At 37.1% G+C, this 17938-nt stretch overlaps 1 protein-coding gene across 6 annotated transcripts in view; it reads left to right on the top strand.

Annotated features, from left to right (window-relative positions):
• The window catches only part of LOC150106649 (uncharacterized), a 366314-nt gene that overhangs the window by 266444 nt on the left and 81932 nt on the right, over positions 1–17938 (top strand). For all 6 annotated transcript variants that reach the window (XM_090393240.1, XM_090393245.1, XM_090393244.1 and 3 more), the window contains one exon: positions 14610–14691. In XM_090393240.1, coding sequence (XP_090249366.1) covers positions 14610–14691 — 82 coding nt within the window. The remainder of the gene's footprint in view (positions 1–14609; positions 14692–17938) is intronic.

Consider the following 17938-nt stretch of genomic DNA (forward strand, 5'->3'; position numbering starts at 1 on the left):
GCTCTCAGGTGAATTTTACAAATGCATTATGTGAACACATAGATACAAGAGTGTTTATTACTAAGGTCTAGAACCACACCAAATCATCTTCACTGTAGGTGATGATTCAAAAAGGTAGAATTACAGCAATAGATTTTAAGAGATATCAACTGTGTGCTAGATATAAGATTGATATATGCAATTTTAAAAAAGTTATTATTTTGAATTAATAATAATGAGACTTTTCCAAATTTTTGGTAAGGAAACACAGTCATTCTGGTTCAAGTTAGGGCAATGTGGTAGTGCTCAGACACTCTCTTTAAATAAGCACTGAAAATTAAAATGTGCCATCTATGTAAAAGATAGTTTTCAACTAGAAAATTCTATGGTTCATATCTTTCTACTCTGTGCTAGATCAGGCTTTTAGGATTTTTTTTTTTTTTTAAGGAGGATATTGGATTCCAGCCTCTTCCAAACTATGAAAGAATGTATATATATAAATATCTATCTATCTGTATGTGTATCTTGTCGCAATGCAGAAGGGTGCAGACGTGTCCAAGGTCGCTCCTGCCTAAAGTTGAATATTATGCAGTTGAATACTTCAATCAACTTCAAGTTTTATACTTACATAATCGTAAGCACCCGCTCTATCGTGTTATAAAATTAGGTTTTTAAATTTGCGAAGCTAGGAAAAGTTATTTAAAATTTTTTAAATCTTTATTGTTCGTTTGCTTATTGTTACAACGGTATGCCTTCAAGTGTTGGGAAATTGTGATAGCTGATGTTTCCCCGAATTTGCCCGAAGTAATGGCCAGTAAAATCCCCAGCATATCACCACCAGCAGCGTCCACCCGAGCTCAGCAGGAATCGGTCCAAAGTCGCAGGATTCTGAAAACCAAAGAAAAGACGACAGCCACAGCTCCAGAGATAGAAAAGACATCAATCTCAGTCCCCCCCAGACAACAACGGACAAAGGTCAGTACGCTCTCTCTCTCTTATGCCAACATAGTAGCTAATACCTCCGTGCGAATTAATACTGGGACGACGACCACTGCGCATGCAAACGTTCAGCTAGCCAACCGCGTTTCCCAAGACAATGGAATTATAATTTTCTCAATCGACAATACCCCACTAGAAAAGTATCTAGATGCAGTAGTTCAGCATGTTCCACCCCAAAAAATATAACTTGCATTTCAAGAGTTTCTGGAACCATACAAATGCACTTTAACAATGCATCTTGGTCTGAGACATTAATTGAAAAGGGAATGGACATCAGAGCATGCCACGTGAATGTCTCCCCAATCGCACTTGCTCCCACAACAGTAACAGTGTTAAATGTTCCACCGGAAATAAGCCATCAAATGCTTCACGGATTACTATCAAAATACGGCACAGTAACAGGTAAAATCCGAACGCTACGCGTCTCTACAACTAGGCCTGAATTTGCTCACATCAAGAGCTTTAGAAGACAGGCTCTAATGCACTTTGGTGACAATACAATCGGCTCCATACCCAAAATAATCAAAACACAGAAATAGACTGAGTACCCTACACCTTTTATATTACTGTTGCTGCTCAGTGCTTTTACTGCCACGAAGAAGGTCGTGTAAGGAAGTTATGCCCGTATATATACCCAGAAATGATAAACCGGTTAACAATACTACCAACCCTAGCAGATCGGAGAATCAGAAGCAGCAAGCAGCCAACCCCAAAAAACAGAACATCCCTAACAAACAGCAAAAATCTCATGGAAACAACTCTCAATCAAATACCGAGGAGACGAAATTAAGTGGTAGCATTAACGAAACCCAACTTTCAGAAGAACCTCCACTAACACCAATTAAAAGCAACCCTAGAGAAAAGGAAACAGAAAACAGACAACTAACCAACTCTGACAAAGATAAAAATAACGAAGAGGAGTAAGAAACAAAAACGGAAAACAGCCAAAGACAAACCAGCACAGCTGCAACAGGGAACCTTTGCCTCCAAGCATTCCGGAATCCTCCCAACAGCTTGTAGTGGGGGGATGAAGAGATCGAGCTTTTTGAGTCCTCAGATGATGAAGAGGAAACTGGAAATGCAGGTCTTCCTCACACTGAAGGCCCACTTACAAATGAGCAGCTTCAGAGCTTTCTTAAAAAAAGTTTGAGGTTCTTCACAAAAACTGCTAACAGCTTTTGACTACACCACTGATATCAGTGGCCTTATCACCCAGCTGGAAGAATTAAGAACCATTCTGGCAGGAAAAAGAGGGAGAAAAACCACCAATCTCAGGAAAAGGATATACTACCTGATAAACGGGCTTGAATCCCAGCGGCAGCGTAACTGTCCATAAAGGAAGTGAGGATTACTGCACCAAAATAAAACTAAACCATAAAATAATGAGCACCTCAGTAAACCTTCTCTCACTAAACACTAGAGGATGTGCCACACCAATGCAAAACAGACTGGTCCTGCAGCATATCCTTGCCCACTGGCCAGAAATAGTTATGCTGCAGGAAACTAACTTCCATTGCAACAGCAAAGCTTCATATCAACACTGGAAGAACTGGCCTTATACCATGCACCACTGTCCTGCCATACAACTTCATGGATCAGGAGTCAGCATTGGAATTCACCAAAACAGCGCTATAAAATTAGAAATAATCGATATCTTTCCTGGGTGTGCAATATATGCACTCATTACAACTCGGGCAGGAAAGAAAATATATATCATTAACATATACCTCCCACAAAATGAACAGCTTGCAATGCAGGTACTAGAGTTTGTCCGAAACCACCTCAGCAAGGTCAATGATCACATCATACTGGCAGGGGATTTCAACTGTACTCTGGATCGTACAATGGACAGACAGCAATGCCAAGAACATCGACACTCACTAGCTCAGCTTTTCCAGGATGTAATAAATGACTACGAGCTGACTGACACCTTCAGACACTTGCACCCACATGAGAAAGTGTTCTCCTGGAGAGCCAAAGGTGGTCCTCCAGTGTCCTATACCAGGCACGGCTTGACAGATACTACACATTGATGCACACAATACCTTACATCAGAAGAGTCACATACCATCCATCTCATGCATCAGACCATGATTCCATCCTTCTTAGCATTTGCATTCCTGGACACACCGGACACAAAGGAGGAGCATACTGGATATTTAACAACAGCCTACTACAGGATACAGAATATCTCAGAACCTCCAAAAGCTATATTGAAACTCTTATCAGAGATATACCTAATTCCAAATCAATTTCCGAGTGGTGGTGACTCTTTAAATCCAAAGTTAGGGTATTTACCCAAAAATATGGTCACCAGAGAAATTTGAATAAGCATTCAGTCTTTAAAAATCTGCAACAACAACAACAGCAATTGCATGTTCCAGAATACAGTCCCTAGAAGTCACCATACGCTCACACCTAGAGCACTCTGCAAGAGGAGCACTAATAAGAGCAGGACATAAACACATTAACTTCACAGATGCACCCACAAAGTATTTCTTCTCACTAGAAAAATGCCAACAAGAGTGCATCACTATATCTGCTATAACAACAGATAGAGGAAATATCATAGAAAATCATGATGAAATCCTGTTATATACCTTGCAGTACTACAAAAATTTATACCAAGCCAACTCAACATCTATGGAGACCACGAATATAATTCTCTCAGATGTGAAAAGACTCTCGCCAACAACAAGGTGTAACACAGAACTCCCCATCACGTTACACGATTTGACAACTGCCTGTACCTCCTTACCCAAAGATAAATCTCTTGGCATAGACGGGCTCACCACTGAATTTTACCAGTCCTTCTGGGAACAACTTGGACCTATCCTCTACAGAGTATTTATCGACGTGAATACCAATGGCTTCCCACTCAATATGACAACATCTGTTATTAAACTCATTCCAAAGAAAGGAGACGCGACAAAATTAGGAAACTGGAGACCCATCTCTATCATAAACACTGACTGTAAAATTATATCAAAAGCCATTGGCAACAAACTTAAACCCGCTCTGAGCGAAATAATAAATAGGCATCAGAGCTATTCCATCCCTGGAAGATCTATCCACAAAAACTTATACCTCATAAGGGATCTCATAAGCATAGCCAACAACAATAGTGAAACAATGGGTCTTGTAACACTAGACCAAGAAAAAGCTTTTGACCGCATCGAACACCTATACCTCTTCAGCTGCTTGAAAGCTTTTGGCTTTGGCTCAGGCATCATTCATTCTATTAAGATGTTGTACGCCAAGGCACACTTTTGCATGAAAATAAACAACAGGCTTACCATAACTGTACCATACAGTAGAGGTATTAAACAAGGCTGTCCACTTTCCGGTTCTCTTTACATAATTGCCATTGAACCCTTTTTGTGTAGACTCAGCATGTTGCTTAGGGCATCCCGCCCTAAACTTCCCCACCAAACCATAAACCTGACAGCATATGCTGATGATGTTACAATCATAGCCCACAAAGAAGAGGACTTCCATAACATACAAATGGCATACCAACAATATCAGGCAGCCTCAGGAGCCAAACTAAACACACATAAAACCACAGGACTGTGGTGTGGCAAATGGACAAACCGGACGGATTCCCCAATGTCTGGTACCTGATCTGCAGAGGGAAACAAATACCTGGGTTTTTAACTAGGAAACATGCCCTCTTATGTGGATAAGAACTGGGAAACACTAAACAAATGTTTCAAGCAAGTACTAGGAAAGTATGCAGCAATACGAGCCTCTGCCTCCACAAGAGGGAGAACAATAATTATTAACCAAATAGCCACCAGTGTCCTTTGGCATACACTAAAGATTCTCACGCCACCAGTGCAATTCATCAAACAAATAAAGTCAACCATCTATCGATTCATATGGAACAAAACAAACTTACTCTCCAAGCTATGTACTTCTCTCAAAGATGGAGGACAAAATTTGACCTCCATTGACAACAGGATAACAACGTTCCACGCTCGACTTCTCCTTAATACCCTAGAACAGGAAATATCACACAAATGCACCACTGAATATATTTTCACTTTTGCCACTAGAGGTCTCTCTCTCCACAACCTTAGGAATGACAACAGCTCACATGCCAGTAAATCTAACAAACTTCTACAAAGATGCCCTTCGATGATGGAAGAAGCTAAACCTCCAGCACACAGTGAAGACGGCATCCCTACCTGAAATTCTCATGGAACCCATCTTCCACAACATGATGGTAAGAAGCCCGATCACTCAGAAAGAGATTTTCTTTCCTTCATGGAGCTGGCGAAGCGTGAGGATCTTGGGTGACATTCTTTCTCCAAGCCTCACCTGGCACTTTCCAAAATCGCTCGAAAACCTGGAATATGGGAATCAGTCTGAGCAGATACACCCTGTAAAGGATGCTTTTCAAGCCGCTATGCCTGATAGCATAACAGAAGAGGGGCTTAGTCCTCCTAACTCAGAAGATCCAGCACCTATCTTTCTGATAAAAACCAACTCATGGGAGAAACTTACACCCAGCAACACCAACAAAATTTACAGCACTCTAACACAACAGTCGAACCAAAGCACTTTACTGGAAAATCCTGCATCATCTGATCAAACACTATTTCAATGGGACCTACCATATTGCACAAGAGCCATCAAACCTGATGCAGATATTCAGTGGAGAATGTGGCACAATGTATTACCCAGTCCAACTATATTACGAAAATTTAACTCAAACGTCTCAGATAACTGCCTGTTCTGCTACCAATTAGGAACAGTCTGGCATGTCTACTCGGAATGCCCAGTCAACACTCAATTAATCAGTTTGTCTCGGGAAACGGCAGCTCTCGCCTGTGGTAGTCTTCATACAGAAGAGGAGTATTTCAATCTCGTCCATGCGGAGTCAAATAACCATTCATTCTGCATCACCGGGAAATGGTAATATACAACTTCTACCTCAGACATACAAGACCAGACAGCACAGCAACTTCACAGAGAGAGGCAGCTGACCAATTCCTTGCAGCCTTCAAACAAAAGGTGAGAAGTCGGATCCTACACGTGCATCACCACCACAGGATCACACCTTAGATCTTTTCCACCAAGACTGGAATCCACAGAATCAACTCCTGGCTGAGCAGGGCAACTGCATCATAATCCACTTTCCAGCATAGAAGTGACATCATCCCCCCCCCCCCTAAAAAAAAAGAAAGAGAAAAAGAAAGAAGGATTGTTGTGCTTAACAGTGCAAAATATTGTGCTATAGTAACTCTTATGTTCTTCCACATGCATGTCAGATTGTATGTTCTTATACAGTATCATGTCAAAATAACTCTTAATGGCTTTAATCTAAAAAAAAAAATGTAATTCACCTTATAAGTGACTTCAATGTAACATACCTCAACAAGATTATGAGCATGTAACCTCTCTGCCTGACTGCAGAGAACCAAAAACCAGTTAATCCTGTATATAAGATTGTTATGTTCACAATAAAAAAAAATAATAATAAATATCTATATGTGTGTGTGTGTGTGTGTGTGTGTGTGTGTGTTGTTGTTATTTATTTTTTCCTTATTAATTTATTTATTTATTAATTCCTTATATAGCATCAAGTTTGAATTAAATTAGGGCAGCTGTGTAATTATGCCTGGTTTTTGAGACAGATATGTGCAATCTTGTTCTATGTATAAAGCCTTAAAATCTCAGATGAAATTTTGTAACAATCAGAACAGCCATCTGATTGTTACAAAAACCAGCCAAACTATCATAATAGTTACGGATATCACTGATTGTAACAGGAAATGAATTTATCTTATGCACTAGAACTACTTACCAAGAAATTGAGCACAGTCTCAATAAGAGCCAAATCAAGAAATTAAATTCTTTACTTTACAAAGTTTTTAGCTTGGAGAAGGATACCATCAAGACATTGAAGACTCATAAACTCATTTTGTTAGAACCCTCTCATTTCTAGTTGACCAAAATTTGTAAAGGTGTTCCTTTTAGACCAGTCATAGACTTTTTGCCTCTCCTGCTGCTTAACAAAAGTTCTTTCTCTGTCCTTAGGTATGTGTTCTTACTGGCCATTCCTATTCTTTTTTCTTTTTAAAAAATTTCATCAGATCTCTTAGCAAAAATAAACTTATCCTTATAACTTACAGATATTATGGTCAGTTTCAAATATTCTCTTTATTCATGTTGTTCCACTGACTGAAACCTTTTAGTTGTCACATTGGGAGCCCCCCCCCCCTCTCTCTCTCTCTCATTTCTTAGCAAATTATTACCATACACATCTAGAAAACTCATTATTTGCCTCCAACCTCAACTGTCATTCCAGGGATGCTATATCACTTTGCTTTGGCCATGTTCTGATACTACTTTATCCTCCTTTCTAATCAAAATACACCCTTATATCAAATTTACCATAGAGAAAGAAAAAAGATGAAAAAATTGGCATTCCTGGACATATTCCTCTTTCACTCTCCATCTGGCATACTGACAATTTCAGTTTATTGCAAATATCTTCATAGGCCAATACATACAACACAACTGCACCATTATTTGTTTCTAAAAATAGATGTAATCGAAATGCTTTTTAATAGAGCATATGGTGTGTTTACACAATTCTTTGGCAGCAGTTCATTGTGGGAAAATTATTTGCCAGAAAATTAATCATGGAAAAATTCATTGGCATGTTTCTCATTTAAAAAAATTACTTGCAAACCCACAAGTGTTTAATAAAAAAAAAAAGATACTTATGATAATTAATAAAATAAAAATAACTTAAAGGGCACATATACAAATTAAACCATATTCAAAATTTTAAAATCAAGTTGCATGTTTAATAAATATAAACACGATTATTTGTGAGAGCTACCCAAAGATTGTTAAGGGATGGTCATGTTTTTTGGTAGTCCTACCCACAAAAGATTGGGAATCTATAGCAAATATTAGTTGTATAGTGGAATAAAAGGTTTATATAATCTAGGAGCCTTGCTCAAGAGACCAAACATTGAATTCTTGCAAGTAATTTTGATCCAATAAGTAAAGGGTGGTTGTCTCATACTGGGTGATGGACATCACTACCACCTGAATAAAATTATATTTTTTAACTAGTTTATTCACTTGCATTTATAATAGAGTAATGACAACACTGATTACTGTATATACACTGTGGTAGTTCAGGATTTTGCAAATGCATTTGTTAGATCGTCACATGAAAATAAATGTTCATAATGTAACAAATGGGTTTGTATAATTAGTTAGTAGAAGAACAGTGAAGTAGAGCTTGAAAAGAAAAGAGTGATGAATAGGGTACCTTAGTACTCCTCTGTTCTTGGTCTACTGATATTCATCCTCTTTGTAAATGATTCTGTATTGTTTGGGGAAAAAGAGAGAGAGAAAGAGAGAGAGATTCCATATTTGCTGTTGAAGCAAAGCTCAGGAGAGTTTATCAGAATTGTGACTGATTGGTAGCCTTTCAGTATGATTTGAAGATTGTTGATTAGCCATGTGAGTAGAAATATCAGAAATATCAACTAAATGTGAGGTCTTTCTTTGGAATTTAGAATATTGTGTTTGAATAAGGGAGAAAGATAAAAGATGGTGGAATGATAGTGGAAAAGTTGGTGAAATTTGGTTAGATACATGGCAAAAGTTTTGAAAACAACTTGGAGAACTGTTTCTCTATTGGTGAAGAGGATATTAAAAAGTTGAGATGATAAGATAATTGTTTCCTTCTTTAAAGCTTTGTATGGATTTGATTGACTGACTTCCATTTTAATATGAAATTTTAGAAAGTGTGCAAAACCAAGTAATGAAAGTAAATATAGGGCTGCAGAATGTAAGTTAACAGGATACAATGAGAGACTTTAAATTTGAAGAACCTAGTATATCAGAGAAGGGTAATATGTTTGAAACATAAGTTATTCAGAGAACCTTGCCAGGCAGATATCAGAGGGTAAGGGAGGACTTTTTCCAGGGTGGAAAGAAAGATGAATTGTATAAAGGTAGTGACTGATTACATGCATTTCCTGAGAGTATTATGTGCAAGCAATACATTAAATGCAATTTAAATTCATTCACCTTTCATGATAGTGAATTGAAGTTCTGGTATGACAGGTATTGTATTTAGAGTAAACTGATCCTGCAAAATTTGTTCCATTGTGTGTGTGTGTGTGTGTGTGTGTGTGTGTGTGTGTGTTGTAATAATTCTAAAGTCTAGTTCTCTAATAATCAAAAATTGCAGTACTGGTAATTATGACAACTTAGGAGTCCATGATGACTCCTAAGTTGTCATAATTACTTAACACAGAATTCCACATGTTTGGCAACTTCCCAGAACAAGACTGTATGGTCACTCTCCCTAACTGGAGGCAGTTAGGGAGTTTGGTTATGGATATATTTTCAGGTGCTATTACCAGATCCAACATTCTTAAAACCCCTTGTCCCCTCTATTACATATTGTTTCATGTAATTATCCCTTAGCAACTGTATAAATTCCACTTCCATTCCACTTCAGTCTACGTCCCCATTAAAGTTTCCCATAATGATTGTTTGGTGTGTACTCATTGTGCTAATCTGCCAATACATGGTATCTAGATCTTCCTGTGCCCCCCCCCCCCTTCTCCTGGTCTATAGCAGCAGCAGCACCCAACAACATATTTTATCCTGTTGGCCTCTATCTTGCACCAGGCAGCCTCAAATAAACCATCTCCCCCATGCCTAAAATTCTCTTTAACTTATAATTTTTTGGTTGTAATTCTTCAGTTCTCATCAGCAATACACCACCTCCTGTCCTCCCTGAAAATACACTCCCCTTTATGTTCTATCCCTGTAACTATATCATTTTCTGTCAACCAGGTCTCACTGATGCGTATAATTTTTGACCAAGTAGAGTTGACCAATGCCAAAAACTCCTCTGTCTTATTCCTGATACTTTTTGCATTCATGGACATGCATTTCAACATCCTCTTGTATCCACAATTACCCTAGTATAATGTCATTACGAACCCATTCGAATTAGATATCTGTGAAATCACATTCAGCATTGTATAATCATTTCTGTACACACACACTCATTTATCACAGGGGTGGCCTGACATATGCTTAATTGCATCCTCCCTAATATCTCTAGTTTCCCTGGTTGTGCACTTCCCAACTCTCACTAAACAACACTTTCTCCAAACATCTAACTCCAAAACCATTTAAATGTAATCTGTCATATATAAGCCCTTTTGTCCATCGAATTCACTCCATAGATCAATAAGCACCATTCCTCCTGCATGATCTTCTCATTGACTCATTGGCAATAATGGCCCTTCTTCTCAACAACTCTATCCTGTCATAACATGACAGAAGACTCAGTTTTTACTTTTTGCAACAACTTTTTCATATTTCTCTAATTGGATATTTCTCCCCTTTCAAATCATTTGTTCCTGCCATAACAATTATCTTTTTCACTTCTTCCTTCTGCAAACTAACAGCATCACTAACATATTTGATTTTTGCACTTGGGAAACATGTCTTCCTTCATTTACACAGTCATCCCTCGACTTATGTTGGAGTTCTGTTCCATCCAGCAGGATGTAAGTCGATACATTAAATCAACAGAGCTATAGGGGGTTAGGGACCTAACCATAATAAGTATACTGTCATTTTAATTTTTAAACCTTATAAAACTTAAGCCACTAGAAAACAGATCCTTACTGCCACTATAAAACAGAAGAATAATCACCCAAATATTCCTCCACAATCATATCTTCATTACCTTCCCTATGTGAAGGACTAGACTGTGGCTCTTCTGGTGTAACCTTTTGTTTTTTTGATGAAAATGTCTAATGTGCTCTGCTTATTCCTCTTCTTTTTTTCAATATAAATTTGTTTATAGCAAACAAATGCATCATGTACTTTCCTTTCTATTAATAAATAGTGTTCAACATTGGGTCCTTGTCTTCATCCGTTTTGAGAACATCGCTAACCTGCAAAGAACATTTCAACAAAATCCTTCACTGTGAATTGTTTAACTACCTCGTCTTGTTTCTCTTTTCCCTCTTCCTTTTCTCATTCTTCCTCTTCTGCAACACATTGGTCCTCTAGTTCAACTAATTCTTCATTGGTCAACTCTTCAGGGGCACTTTCTATGAGTTGAACTATATCATCATCATTCATTTCGAGATTTAGATTGTTTGCTAGTCCCACTATTTCTTCATTCAATTTACAAAGGTCTTCATTTTTTTCAAAACTTCCAAAATCATGCACAAACCTTTTTAATTTCTTTCCCATATGCCACTCGTACATTGAGAGGTCACTTCGTCCCCAAGTCACAGCAATATTTTTAATAGCATGATAAATATTGAATGCTTTCCAGAAGTGCATGAGAGTCTGATCATTTCCTTCAGTGGCTGAAATAGCTTGTAAAAAAGTTTTCCATAGATCATAAGCCTGAAACACACTGAAAGAATCCCCTGATCAGTTAGATTAATGAAGTAGTGTTTGGAGGGAGAAACATGATCTTGATCTTGGGGTGAAGATCACCGATGCAAGGTGGATAACCTGGAGCATTATCTAGAATTAATAAAATTTTAAAATTCCACATTTTCTTTCATAGAGTAGCTTTCCATTTCACTTGCATAACAATTGATTAAGGCATTCTCAAACAATTTTTGAGTCATCCACAACGATAAGAACTAGAAGAATATGCTTTCTAATGTTTTTGAAGGCTTGTGAATTCTCACTCTGCCATGTCACAAATGGTTTCAGTTTATATCCAGCCACATTACGCCCTAATAGAATCGTAATACGTTCTTTAATAGCTTTGAAACCAGGCATAGATCTTAGCTTTTTGTGGATGAATGTCTGCTTGGGCATTTTTTTTTTCAAAACAAAGAAGTCTCATCCATATCAAATATTTGCTGTGACAAATAATTTTATCCAATTTCTCCACAACCTCCTTGGCAGCAGCTTTCTCATTGGCACTTGCAGATTCACCATACGTTTCACATTATGCAGCACAAAACTGCCTGAATCTCATGAACCAACCAGAAGAAGCATTGAATTCGTAGTCGTAATTGGGCCCTGCTTTCTCCTTCAACATGTTGAAGAGAGACTTAGTGCCTTAGCGGTTATGGTCATAGTGCTGAAGGGCATGTGCTTTTGGTTCAGGTCCTCTGTCCACGATGCAAGTAACTTTTCCATATCAACGATAGGACCTTGTCGTTGCTTCGTCACTATTGTCTATTTTAATGGAAGTAGATCCTTTCACAGTCCCTATGATTTTATCCTTATTTTTCAAAATGATTGTCACTGTAGAATGAGACCATCCAAAGTCATGTGCAGGAGGTCACATTTATGGGCTTACCAGCTTCATGTTGCTTTATAACTTGCAATTTCGTTTCAAGATCAATTGCTAGCCTCTTTATCTGTGATTCTTCATTAGGTTTTTTGATTGGGCATATAGGGGCCATGTTGCACAAAATATTGCAAAATATATAACAATAAATACACAAATAAGCTATTTCTCAAACATAAAATCAACAGAGGAACTGTTGAAGACATGTGCCAACTACATTTAACACAACTATTTCATTCAGGAAATGAATTTATTACTTAACTATAGTATCAAATTTGAGCAGTGTAAATTCATATACTGTATTTGCCAGCATATAAGATGCACCTTTTTTTCTTTGAAAATAGGTCTGAAAAACAGGGTGCGTCTTATACACCGATACTTTTTTATTAAAAAAAATTTTTTTTTTTAACTTTCATTTCTGGAAATGTTCTCTGTTCTGAGTTACGCAGTTTCTTTCTTGCTTCCTTGCAGTGTGTGAGAGCATTCCAGTTACATAGAGTCCAGTGGATGCGCATGCGGTGTCATCGACGATCACAGCTGTGTTCCTGTTTGTTTAAACTTTCCAGTTGTTGTTGTGGTTGTTGTGAATGGTGATAAATTTCTGCCATTAAATTTTCTCTAGATTTCTTGGCAAATTATGGCTGAAAAACATCGGCATTGCTACAGTATTGCATAGAAGCTACATGTGATTGCGTATGCTAAAGAAAATGGAAACAGGGTTGCAAAGAGGCATTTCGGGCCACCCCCAACTGAGAAAATGATACGAACTTATTTGGTGGAATCAGGAAGAGGATCTAAAAAATCTTTTTTTTCCTAAAAAAAAATTATGTACAAAAAGGGGGTGCGTCTTATACGCTGGCAAATATGGTAATTATCTTGGAAGTAGCATGGTTGTTGCAATAGTAGCTTAACTATATTATTTACGGAAATTACAATGTAGATTATGTATTAATTAGAATAGCCTATTATTTCTGATATTTCGGCAAAGTCAAATTGCTGTATTCAGGCATAATGAACAAATTGATACATGCATTGAGCTGCTACATTGGGTAGGTAAGACCAAAGCAGAATAACAAAGTCAAGCCTAAAGTCCTAAATACTGCTCCCTCTCCCAGTGGGCTAGGATAGGTGTTCTGTTGTTGCACTGAAGTTCTAACAATTTTATTTCTTAGAACTTCAGAACTATGGTTTTAGTTCTAAGGTAACCTTGAAATTGATTATTTCCAATAATAATGTTCTTATCATGGAACTTCAATGCATTCACACCTTCTTAGCCAAAGGCTACACTCCCACCAAATCAAATAAATATTGAAAACCCCAATACCACCACTCCCTCTCTGAAACAGAGGCTACAGCAAATCTATCAACATCTCATATATCTGAGGCACACCAGAAAAAACTAATAAAAAATCCTAAAGAAATATCCACTTGAAGACAATATAAAAAATTGGAATCCTTTATCTTCATCCCAAAGACCTGCCGGGTGTCTATCAGGTACCATGCAGTTGTAAGCTGTCCTACAATGGCCAAATAGGCAATACAGTACTTCAACCAATGTCAGAATTGCCAAACACTGACTACATCCAGTTCCACAACTCAGAATTTGCTGACTATGCTTTGGATGGGTACTACAAAATACTTACTCTTTAGGAACCAATTTAAATATGAAAGACTATTCCTGAAATCTCCCTCAGCCTTAAGGAACTACCCAAACCTCAACAAATTTAGGTGCATGAAACTGCCTCAAATTTGAGAAGCACTTACCCTTAGTACTTCAGCCCAACAAGCAAGATCACCATTCTAGGCCACTATGTAAGACTTTAGGCTAGCTTTTGTTACTTTGCTTCAGTTTTGTTTACTCATTGTAGTGTCTGCATGCATGTATCAATTTGTTTATTGTTTTGTCTGTGTAAGTGGTAATTTGACTTCACCAAAATATCAGAAATATTAATTAAATGTTAATCTAATTAATATATAGTCTAGGTTGTAATTTATTTAAATAATATAGGTATGAACAACCAGTGTGTACTGTTGGTTTACAAGTGGATGGGATTCACATTAAAAAAAAAAAAAAAGAAGTCAAATGTGTAATTTATTAACATGCTTTTGCTATGGATCATGTCTTGCTCCATTTGTTGATGAGACTATTGAAGGCAGCTTTTGTCTCAGAAATTTGCTTTTGTAATGATGTGTAGCAGTCTCCCTATATAACAAATGTAAGATTTAATTTTACTTAAAAACATGAAAAATAAGCATTAAAAACATTTTAGTAATTGTAAAAAAAAAAAAAAATGTTTTTCAGTTGGATGCCCTCTCTCATCCAGAACTTCTGATTACAATTCAACAGATGAGAAAAGAACACAACAAAGCTGAATGCCAGTTACGTAAGTGATGGCTTATTATTGCTTAAGAGAGAAATTACCAGTTTCATATTCTGCACATTGATTATCTAAATGTATCAACACTTTATTTATTATTTAAGCCCCCCCCCACTCCATGATGAAACTGTATACATTGCTTAAAAATTTCCTTACAACTCATTTGTATTAAAACTTGTTTTTGTTTCATTGTCTTTAGGTGCAAGTGGCCACTTTCCTTCTCCCCTTTTATCTTTACTGCCATCCATCATATATGCAAATATGATTTCACTTCAGATATCAAGTATGAGGGAGTTGCCAAGTCCCTTAAGAAGATTGAATAGTCTGATATCTTGTCAGTTAGGATTTTTATGTTGATAAGTAAAAGGTTTTTGTATTTCTGAGTGCAAAAGTGTAATGTTGTATGCTATATTGGTCAAGCTGTGCTTGAGGAAGGCAAAGGGAATGAGTTTAAGATTTAGGAATAATAGCAAACATGGACTTGAAGATCAGGCACCCCTGAGATCAGGAGTGCTCAATAAGTAGACAGGGAGACTGAGTCACTTTGTAAGGACTTGATTAGACCATTGGACTGTTATGTGAAAATTTGTTATCTGATTTCCATGATGGCAAAGAAACTCTGGAGTAGAGGGCAGTGGTCAAGAGATGAATCAGGCCTCTAATGTTGTTATGAGAGATAGAAGAAATATAAATTGCAGATTAGGCAGAAAAAAGGTGATATGATAATTTTTAAGTTAGTGATGGAAGTTTCCCTACATTAAAATGGAGAAAATTATAAGTAAAGTGGAGGGAGAACAGAGAGCAAGAAGGCATTCCTTGAAAGTTGTATAATAGTGTGGTGAACATGGAAGTGAAGTGTATACTTTTTCTTGGAAAGTGGAATGCAGTGTATTGTGAAGGTGAAGAGTTTCAATGTTTAGGATACAATATTATATTTATCAGTGATTCATAGAACTTCTCAGAATGCCTATTGTCTCCATGGAGGCTTGCAAGGTTCAGGTTTCTGTGGTTTTGAAGACATCCATTGTAGTTTCAGTATGTATATGTGTATACTTTATTTAATTAGAAGTCTCTACTAGTTTCATGACCAGACAGACTCACTTTGTTAGGAGCTTACTGATGTCACAAAAGAGGTTAAAAAAAAAACCTAGAGAGGGTAAACGCATAACATTAGTAAATGAAAGAATACAGTGTATCAAAAATTTTAATTAAACAATGAACATATGAAGGTAAGAGAACTAGTTGGTATTGCCACATTCTAGAAGGTAATGCATGTCATAGGCTAGTCCCATTGATGACTAATTTTTAATGAATGAAGATCAAACATGATGCAGTATTGGAAGGGATGCAGAAGTTCAGAAGCTACCTTGAAATTCCTTACAAAACAGTTATGTTTATGTTATTATTATTATTATTGCGTGATACTTTCAAGGAGTCCAAAGACTCATCAAGGGAGGGCACCTACTCTATAACTCTCTGTCTCCACCATTCAATCCACCAACTGTAGCGAACTGCATCATCTACACCAATGGTGTTTACTGCCCACCACCACCACTAGTATTTTCACAGACAATTGCAAACGTTCATGCCCATGGCAGGATTCAAACCCACAGCCTTTTGGCTGGAGAGCAGATATGGTAACCACTTGGCCAACCAGGCCATTAATATAAAGCATTTCTGGAAAAACTTTTATTGGGATTATATTGATCAAGTGTATATAATAAACAACTAAGTTATACCAACTAGTTTCACCAACTAAGTCTGTTGGCATCTTCAGGGTACATAACTGATGTAAGGCACTAAAAAGTAAAAAACTGTTACAAACTAAAATCAACCAATTCCAATTATATTAAACAAAGAACAGAGTGCGTACAATACATGTTCATAGAGCGTGGATGATCTCACTTGTTGTTGTTATTAATAACGTTCATAATGTTATTATTAATAACGTGGATGAACAGAGCACGTACAATGCATTCATAGAGCGTGGATGATCTCACTTGTTGTTATTAATAATAACAAGTGAGATCATCCACGTTATTAATAATAACATTATGAACGTTATTAATAACAACAACAAGTGAGATCATCCACGCTCTATGAACATGTATTGTACGCACTCTGTTCTTTGTTTAATATAATTGGAATTGGTTGATTTTAGTTTGTAACAGTTTTTTACTTTTTAGTGCCTTACATCAGTTATGTACCCTGAAGATGCCAACAGACTTAGTTGGTGAAACTAGTTGGTATAACTTAGTTGTTTATTATATACACTTGATCAATATAATCCCAATAAAAGTTTTTCCAGAGCTTTTTGGTCAAGAAAATGAAACGTTTTTTAACATAAAGCATTTTTGTTTTTTTTTTACCAAAGTACTAGATGACTGACATTGGTTATCATTATTATTAACCCAACTCCCATAGTCAAAACACTCATCATGGGAGGTACATACCATCACACACACACACACACACACAAAGCTCATCAGACTATGCTTTAAACTTATTTAACATGTTTACATTCACTACACTATCAGACAGTGCATTTCACTTACAACCACTCTTCATGCAAAGAACCTGCTCCTCATCATTATTGTTATTATTAACCCAATCCTCATAGAGGCCAAACACTCGCTGTGATAGGTACATAGTGTCACACACACACAAAGCTCATTAGACTGTGCTTTAAATTCATTCAACATGACTACATTCACTACACTTTCAGACAATGCATTCCCACAATAATTGTCACATGACCAACTAGTAGTTAAATTGGAACAGATGGGGTTGGTTAGTAGATTAGTGCATTGGATTGGAGATTGGCTATCTGATAGGTATCAACATGTTGTGTATGGGAGAACAGATATTCCCAAAAGAGGAGAGTCACTAGTATCATTGCCCCAGGGGTTTGTTTTAGGGCCATTGTTGTTTAATTTGTATATAAATGACATTGGAAAAGGCTTAAATAGTGATATACAGTTTGCAGATGATGCAAAGTTAGGGAGAGCAGCTGTAGACTGCCTGAATGGGCGAGTGTGTGGGGATATCAGTTTAATGTTGCAAAGTGTAAGGTTTAAGATTTGGGAAACAAAGATAGGATGCAGAGCATAGGATTGGTGGGGATATTTTGAAGGAGATGAAGGATTTGGGAGTTGTTGTGGATAGGGATGTGAAATTTCATGGACATTTTGCTAAAACTGTGAGGACGACACAGCCGATTATGTTATTATATGATGTGGAGAACACTTATGTA

This window comes from Typopeltis vanoorti, chromosome 5 (assembly GCF_054136105.1).
Source record: "Typopeltis vanoorti isolate ZY-2024b chromosome 5, IOZ_Tvanoo_1.0, whole genome shotgun sequence".
Taxonomy (NCBI): Eukaryota; Metazoa; Arthropoda; class Arachnida; order Uropygi; family Thelyphonidae; genus Typopeltis; species Typopeltis vanoorti.